This window comes from Myotis myotis, unplaced genomic scaffold (assembly GCF_014108235.1).
Source record: "Myotis myotis isolate mMyoMyo1 unplaced genomic scaffold, mMyoMyo1.p scaffold_m19_p_11, whole genome shotgun sequence".
Lineage (NCBI taxonomy): Eukaryota > Metazoa > Chordata > Mammalia > Chiroptera > Vespertilionidae > Myotis > Myotis myotis.
The window spans coordinates 52,120,272-52,129,606 of NW_023416315.1; the positions used below are offsets into that span (position 1 = coordinate 52,120,272).

At 42.3% G+C, this 9,335-nt stretch overlaps 1 gene segment (V, D, J or C); it reads right to left on the reverse strand.

Annotated features, from left to right (window-relative positions):
* Positions 1–354: 354 nt before the first annotated feature.
* Positions 355–1,739, reverse strand: LOC118666327. The segment is given in 2 exon segments: positions 355–1,121; positions 1,234–1,739. Coding segments are annotated over 2 exon segments (429 nt in total).
* Between the last annotated feature and the right edge of the window lie 7,596 nt (positions 1,740–9,335).

The window sequence follows — 9,335 nt, forward strand, 5'->3', positions numbered from 1 at the left end:
TATCATGTCCTCCCTCTATATAAACTAGGACAGGATGCAGGGGTGGGCAAACTTTTTGACTCGAGGGCGACAATGGATTCTTAAACTGGACCGGAGGGCCGGAACAAAAGCATGGATGGAGTGTTTGTGTGAACTAATATAAATTCAAAGTAAACATCATTACATAAAAGGATGGTCTTTTTTTTTTTTTTCAGTTTTATTCATTTCAAACAGGCCGGATCTGGCCCGCGGGCCGTAGTTTGCCCACGGCTGGGGAGGCATGTTCTGTGACGTGAAGCTCTGTGTCTTAGAAGTTGGCAGGCAATCAGCTGTGTAGCCCCAAATGAGGTGTCACCCCCCCACCCCCCACCCCATCCCAGCTCAAATGCTCTTGAAATGGGAGAGCCAGAGCTCTGTTATATCTTATGGACCAGGCCCAGGCAGCACCATGGAATTCTGGGCAATGTTGACTTTGGAGGCCTGGAGATGTAGGGTTGACATATGTGAAATATTTGAGATGTCCGAGGGCTGAAACTTCCTGCCTATAAAATGGTATAATGAGCGCTTCCTCCTCGGTAAAGTGGAACACAATGTCGTCTGTGAATTAGCACGCACAACATGGACCCCACTCTATCACAGCAGGAGTTCCTGCCATGTGCTAAGAATTGCAAGGTGCTGGCAGAGCTGGAAGGACACTCAGGGAAGCTCAGGCTGAGCTCAGCAGAGAGAGTCTTAAGAAAGAACTAGAAGCCCTGGAACTCACTAAGGCCCCCACCCTTTCCTGTGACATCCTCAGCTGAGGCAGGGAGGTTTGAGTACAGAAAGCCATTGACCCTGCAGGGCTGTGTCTAAGCTGCTGGCACAGAGATACACAGCCGAGTCTCCCAGCTGCAAGGTGCTTATGGCCAGCTCAGAGCTGTAGTTATTGAACTGTTTTGCTGAGAACCGATCTGGGATGTTTCCTTTCTGTCCCTCCTCCTCTTCATAAAAACTAATGAGGAACTCGGGGCTCTGGCTCAGAGCCTGCTGGTACCAGTACACCGTATTATGTCCGGAGATGGGATGACACTTCAGAACAGCCTGCCCCCCTTGGACTTTGATTAGGTGTCTTGGGAACTGGGAGACTCCAGCAGCCACGGAACCTGTGGAGGAAGGAAACAGAAGCTGTAGACCAGCACAGGAAGCAGATGGACAGGCCAACAATAATCAAGAACTTTGGGTTCAAGGGATGTCCCATCTGAAGTCAGGACTCACCTGCCCCCAGAAGGAAGAGGGCCACACAGCAGAGGAGCCAATTGCCACTGGAAGATTCAGGCAGGACAAGACTGGCCATCTCCCAGATCTGGGCTCTAGTGTTTGGGATGAGAAAGCAGAGGCTTTGAGTATTACTTTGCTCTGGGTGGAGGGCTTGTCTGTGATGTCACTATTCTGATGTCGTTGTCCTGGTAGGCTCCACATACAACCTGTACTTCCTGGACAGGCTCAGTTGGTCTAGAGTCTAGATACTCTGTCCATCTTCCTTTGAGCAAGTGCTGCTGGATGTGCCCAGCTGGGCCAGGCAGGGTTTGTGGCAGATGACCATCCTCACAGCATCTCTGTTTCCTAGGAGCAGGTACACCTGGCTTGAATTATCCAAGCTTCAGGCTGAAGGAAGTCCCATCACACTCTCCATCAAACATATGCTCCAAAAGAGAGCTTAATTCCAGGCAAGGCCAAGCTCGTGGCTTCCTGCTGTGACAACACACCTGCATATCAGTTAATGTGAGAAGGTATGATCAGCAAACCTCTGATTCATCAGATAGTCTCCCTGATATAGGAACCAAGCCAAGACTCTCTCCCTTAACCCTCCCTCTCCCACAGGGCCCCATCAGCAGCTTATTCTGTGGATCCACAGCGCCCTCACGTGGCCGCTTGTGTAGTAGCAGTGTTGATACTGCCCAGGTTGGCTGGGTTCTGTCTGATTAGGAGTCAGGACCCGCCAGGACACTGCAAGCACCTGCTGATGTGATGTTTACCTGTCTCAGCTCAGCCTTAGCAGGTGGTAGTGAGGGAGGCATGGTGCATCTTTTCTAAGAAGGAAACATAAATTCTAAATCTCATCAATGACTGTTCTGGGAAAGAGGACACCATGCATGCAGCTGGTGCACCCCTGGGAAGGGGTGGAGGGACCTTGGCTGAAGCATTCTCTTTAACCAAAGTTAATTCCTGGGGAGGGCTGACCTTAGGGTTTTACTAGCCAAAAAAAGAATTTGAGCAGCTGGAAATATACCCTCTATGAAGCGGGAACTATCTACCTATAGATCTTGGGTGGTTTTTTGTTTTGTTTTCCACTCTTTTGAACTCTTCTGTTCTTTTTAAAAAATTGAATTACTTACCTTTTAAGTTATTGATTTGTAGGAATTATTTATATTTTGGATACACGCCCTTTCTTAATATCTTTTGATGAACAGGATTTTAAAATTTTGACAAAGAAAAATGTGCTTTTTAAAGATTAGAATATTTTTTGTCCTATCAAAGACATGTTTGCCTACTCCGAGGTCATGAAGAGAATTTGTTCTGCTTTCTCTCAGAAGCTTTATAGATAATTGAGAAAGTTGATCCATCTTATATTCATTTTTGTTTATGGCAAGATTAGCAAACTTTTTCTGGAAAGGGTCAGATGGTAAAGATTTCTGTTTTCTGGTCCAGCTCCCCACCTCTGCCCTTGCAGTGCCAAAGAGCCAGAGACACCACACAAGTGAGTGAGCATGGCTGTGCTCCAATAAACTTGGTGTATGGGTACTGAAATATGAATTTCATATAATTTTGCTATGTCACAAACATTGTTGATTAGCTTCTGGGCCTTATAAGAACAAGTAGAGGCCAGATTTTGCCCACTCCTGGTTTATGGAATGAGATTAGGATTGAGATTATTTTTCATTACGTACACAGTTTTTCCAGCACCATTGTTCAAATGATATTTCCCCCCTTTTTGTGGTACTTTTTAGTGTTTGATCTAGAGATCACAACATGCATCTTTACCTTCCCTGCAAAAATGCCTATTAACCATAGATTTTTTCATAAATGCCCTTGATTAGGGGAAGGATGTTTCCAATTACTTTTTATTTACTAAGAGTTTGTATCCAGAACAAATGTTGGATTGTATAAAGTATTTTTTTGAGCATCTATAGAGATGACCTTATGATTTTTTTAATTTATTTTTTATTTTTTAGTATTTGAGAGGTTAAACTGCATTTCATATTTTTGAATGTTAAGCTGTACATTTCTGAGATAAACCCATCTTGGTGATAATGTATTACCCTCTGCGGATGTTGTTCTATTTGATTTGGAATTCTAAAAGGTTTATTAATCTGTTCTTGAGGGATAGTAGTCTACCGGGTTTTTTGGTGATTTTTTTTTTGTGTGTGTGGTAATATCTTGATCTCATTTGAGTAGCATAGTAGTGCTGGCCTCAGTGTCAGTAGGGAGTTAGTCCCTATTTTCCAGATTTCCTATTAAGTACTCCTTTAGTGGCATCCTATCAATTTTAATGTGATATATTTTCATTTTCATTTAATTAAAGTCCCTTTATAATTTCCCTTTTGATTTCTTCTTTGCCCCATGGGTTATTTAGAAGATTGTTATTTCATTTAAAAATATTTGGAACTTTTCCAGTAATCTTTCTGTTATTGATATCTAATTCAGTTCCTCTGTGGTGAAGGAACATGCTTTTGAATTATTTTATTTTTTAATATATTTTATTGATTTCTTACAGAGGGGAAGGAAGAGGGATAGAGAGTCGGAAACATCAATGAGAGAGAAACATCAATCAGCTGCCTCCTGCACACTCGTTACTGGGGATGTGCCCACAACCAAGGTACATGCCCTTGACCGGAATCAAACCTGGGACCCTTGAGTCTTCAGGCTGATGCTCTATCCACTGAGCCAAACCGGTCAGGGCCTTTTGAATTATTTTAAATGCGTTGATACTTATTTTATACCCAAAGTCTACAGTATCCTGGCCATGGTCTGTGTGCACTCGATGAGAATGTGTATTCTGCTGCTGTTGGCTGATCTGTTCTATAAATGTGAGTTGGGCCGAGGTGATCAATAATGTTATTGATGTCTTCTGTTTCCTCACTAATTTTATTGGGGGGGGGGGGTGTCGAGTTGTTAACCAATTACTGACAGGTGTTGAAATGTCTGATTATAATTGTGAATTTGTCTATTTCTCCTTGTTGTTTTGTTCAGGGTTTTAAACTCTCCTTTTAGATGCATAAATATTTATGATTTCTTTCTATGTTTTCTTGATAAATTTGTCCTTTTATTGTTAAAATATGAGTGTGTTTTTTTATCCCAGACTATATTCTTTGCTCTGAAATTGACTTTGTCTGATGTTATTATTGCTGCTCCAGCTTTCCTGTGATTAGTGTTAGCATGGTATATCTTGTCCATTCTTTTACTTTTACCTTCTGAATCTTTATGTTCATAGTGCATTTCTGGTGGGCAGCATACAGTTGTTGATTTTCATTTTTACTCAAAATCACATCTGTGCTTTTTATTTGGGGCATTGAGACTACTTTGATTTGATATGACTATTGATCTAGTTTGTTAGTATCTATCATAAACTTGCTTTTTGTTGTATTAGCCCCATCTTTTGCTTGGCCCTCTTTACTTCTTTTTATGTCCTCTTGGGTATTAATTATTTTAATGATTCTATTATCTCTATTTTTGTTGGCTTAGTAGTTATAAATCTGTGTTTGATATTTTAGTTGTAGCTCTTGGATTTGCAATTTACATCTTTGCCTTAACAGAGTCTACCTTGAAGTGGTATTATACCACCAGATAGATTAGGAAAACCTCACAGGTAAGATAATTTATCTGCTCTCTGTCTTTCTCTTGTTGTCATACATTTTACTTTTATGTACTATAGCCGCCCCCCCACCCCCACTGCCTTATCTGCAGTTTTGCTTTCTGCAGTTTAGCTTTCCACAATTTTAGTTTCCAGCAGTCAAGCACCATTCAGAATTATTAAATGGTCAATTCCAGAAAAAAAAACAATTCCCAAGTTTTTACTTGAGCACCATTTTGAATGCCTGATGAAATAGTGTGCCATCTGGTCTGTCCCATGCAGGACATGAACCATCCCTTTGTCCAGCACATCAATGCTGTGAACACAACCCCCCATTAGCCACTTAGTAGCTGTCTCAGTTGGTTATCACATTGACCGGAGCAGCATCACAGTGCTTGTGTTCTAGTCAACTTTCTTTCACCTAATAGTGGCCCCAAAGCACAAGGGCAAACAGTATATATAGGGTTTGGTACTATCAGCAGTTTCAGACATCCACTGGGCTTCTTAGAAAGTATCTCCCAAAGATAAAGGGGGGCAGTGTAACTGTTTTTCAGGTCTTCTTTAAATCACTTTTCTTTAACATTGTCTCAAGTAGGGTGTTTAATAAACCAAGCGAAATTTAAATTTCTATTCAAAATAGATTTGAGAAGAAGACAGCTGATTATCAAGAAAACAATAAAACAATATATAGACATACATTAACATGCATTATTGTGGCTGACATGTGCTCCTGGATAATTATTTCAATGTCAATTCATATATATATAAATATATATATATATATATATATATATATATATATATATATATGATTTCAGAGAGATACAGGGAAATGGAGAGAGAGATGAAAACATCAATGATAGAGAAACATTGATTGGCTGCCTCCTGCACACTCCCCACTGGGATTCTAGCCCCACAACCCATGTGTGCTGACTGGGGATCGAACCAGCAACCACTCTGTTCATGGGCCGATGCTCAACCATTGAGCACTCGATGGCAGTTATTACTAATGTGTATATTTTAAGGCTGGCGGCTGCATGAGGCCTGGACAGTGCTCTGCATTGGTGGCCCACACTAAAGCTTAGTGTCATCTGAGTCAGTGATGCTCAGTGCCAGTAGTTTAATGTAATTGTGTTAAAACTTTATATTTTACAGGAGACCATACCTGACACTAAGCTCTGGTGCTCAATCTCAATTATGGAATCTTGATCTATATAAAGGAATCCTAGAAAACCAGACAGAACCTTACTGCCCAAGGTGAACTGTTCTGGTATTTTGAAGGTCATTTTTTGACCTCCCACTGTAAGAACAACAATTCAAGTCCCAAAGCACTTATTTCCCCTTTGTTCAGGACTCTGGGAACTATGAGGAGAGGTGAGCACATGAGGGTTTGAGAGCAGGAAGAGGGTGACTCTGCAGCGCTGTGGTTAAACTGCTGGCACAGAGGTACACAGCTGAGTCCCCCTGCTCTGCACGCTGGATCTTCAGAGTGGAGTAGGAGCCATCAGACCTCTCAGCAGAAAACTGCTCTTTAGGCATCCCTGATGTGTATGGGCCATTCTTGCCTTGGAAGTAAAGCAAAGACTCTGGGCCCTGCCCTAGTGTCTGTTGGTACCAGTAAAGGACAGTGTGTCCAGAAATTGGATCACACCTGAGAGCAACATCCTGTCCCCTCTTTGTGACTAAGTGCCTGGGGGACTGGGACACTCCAGGATCTGTGTGACCTGTGGAGACAGAAATTGGGAATAGAATGAGGAAAAATAATTGTAATCATCAAACAAACACAAAACACAATGAAAGGGCTTGGTTTTCTGAGGACTCACCTGCCCCCAGGAGACAGAGGCTCACCCAGCAGAGGATCCTGATGCCCATGGCAGGGTGAGGACAGGAATGGGAGGTTACCCAGGTCAGGGTCCTTGTGAGCATGAGCAGAGGAGGAGGGACTTCCCTTATCCCCACAAGGCAGTTCCCATAGTGACATCACTAAGCCCCAGGATTCCCTGATATTAACTAACTAAGCAATGAATGAATTAATTATATCTAAGATGCTAGCTGCACAGTGATGGTGAACCTATGACATGCGTGTCAGAGGTGACACGCGAACTTATTTTTTTGGTTGATTTTTCTTTGTTAAATGGCATTTAAATATATAAAATAAATATCAAAAATATACATCTTTGTTTTACTATGGTTGCAAATATCAAAAAATTTCTATATGTGACATGGCACCAGAGTTAAGTTAGGGTTTTTCAAAATGCTGACACACCGAGCTCAAAAGGTTCGCCATCACTGTGCTAGCAACTCTGGGATGGACCATTCTGTTAACTACTATTAAGAAAGAAAAAAAAATATTGTGACTCATAACCAGAAATGTTAAAAGATGAAAATTGTGAAAGAGAATGAATGAGAAATAGTAATTCAAACATGGATGTAAATACACACTGACTCTGTTTTCGGTTGTCATCCCTCTGAGCTCCAGTGCTATTGCCCGGATCCCACACTCCCTATCTGGCCAGTCTTCTCTAGTGTCTCGTTCTCTTCACGTTGTTAGTTGTACATTTCCACCTGAATTCAACAGCACTTCACAGTTGAGGTCTTCATCTTCCCTTTGAGGTCTCCTAATTCTAATCTTCATCCTGCATTTTCTTTGTCCTTTTTATGATTTGGGCAGCAGTGGGATATGTATTGGAGGGTGGGGGGTATGGATGGGAGGTTGTCCCATTTTCCCCTGAGAGCAGTTTAAATTCACAGTTCAAAGCTTCTGGGGATGAAATGGTGCCTCTGGTGAGTACTAATCTAAGTTGGTTAGGTCCTTCTATTAAATTTGGAGGTAAAAAAACAATACCCTCTATAAATTCATTTATATTCAAAATGACTTTTGTCCTCAATTCCTTATCAAGATGCCTCTTCTGTTTCTAAGTCAGTTCTAAAATAAATAAATGTCCCCAAACAACAAGAGTGGAGGCCCTGACCCCTCAGTCTAGCTCCACCTGTGAATAAAACAACCCACCCCCCCTTGTCTGAAAAGGAAGGTAAATGAGCGCCCTCTAGTGCCTGCATTTCCAAACTCAATAGAAACAAGTTACTACATTTCCACAATTCAAATGGCAGTAGAATTGCAATTTGGTTGTGGTGTCAACACAGGGTTGATGAACACGTCATAGCTTTCTCATATAAGGTTCCCACAAAAAGTGGGAAGAAACGCTCTTGTCTCAGGAAAATATTCTCACTCCAGTACTTTTAGGATTCTACACTTTGAAATAAGAGTCTATTTTCAGTCTTTGCTGCCTAAGGAAAGGAAACTACATTCATCTTTTTTAAAAAATATATTTTATTGATTTCTTACAGAGAGGAAGGGAGAGGGATAGAGAGTTAGAAACATCGATGAGAGAAAAACATCGATCAGGTGTCTCCTGCACACTCCCTACTGGGTAAGTGCCCGCAACCAAGGTACATGCCCTTGACCGAAATCAAACCTGGGACCCTTGAGTCCTCAGGCCAACACTCTATCCATTGAGCCAAACCGGTTAGGGCCGTTCATCTTTTTTTAATATATATTTTTATTGATTTCAGAGAGGCAGGGAGAGGGAGAAAGAGACAGGAACATCAATTATGAGAGAGAATCATTGATTGGCTGCCTCCTGCACACACCCAACTGGGAATGGAGCTCACAACCCAGGATGTGCCCTGACCAGGAATCTAACCTTGACCTCCTGTTTTATACGTTGACACTCTACTACTAAGTTTCACTGGCTGGGCCATTAGTCTTTAAAGCATTGATCTGAATCATTCAGGCAAATCTTGGACTTTGGTCTATTCTTGGACCATCCTAGACAATGCTATTGTTTCTACCCAGAAAGATGCTCACAGTTCTTTAAGGACTAGTACATGGCTTCTCTCCGTAAATGGGGCCTCTCTCCGTAAATGGAGCCTCTGCAGACAGGAACAGCTTTTCCAAGTAGCCACCAAATATAAATTTCATGTTGAATGCTACTGCTCCTCTGCTTATTCAGTTACCAGAATATTCCTAATAAAGTGCTATTTGCACTTACACACCAACACATACACAGGCACACCCTGAGATGATGGACCTCAGGTCACACGGAGGGTCACCCTGCTGAGGTTCTCACTGGAGCCCCTCAGACTGACATTCCATTGCAGAGGAGTCGGGTGAGAGCATCAGGAGGGGCAAGTTTTTCTCCTAGCAAGACAGAGGCCTCAGGAAGGAGTGCCCCCTACTCTATGGCTGCCCTATTTGTTCAGAGGGCAACTGGCTGCACATCGCTGTGTACTGACTGCTGGCACAGAGGTACAAAGAGGTCTGGTTGGTGTTGGCCAACTTCAGGGTCAAGAGAAAATGCTCATTCTTGTTTCAGGAGACACTGTACCCTTCTGTGACATCCCCTTTGGAAGTGCTGCCGAAACTGTGTGAATAATGGATAAGTCTCAGCCCCTGTCTTGGGTCTTGTGGATACCAGTACATCACAAAGTGGTACATGTCCTGGGAACATTCCAGGGTCACCTT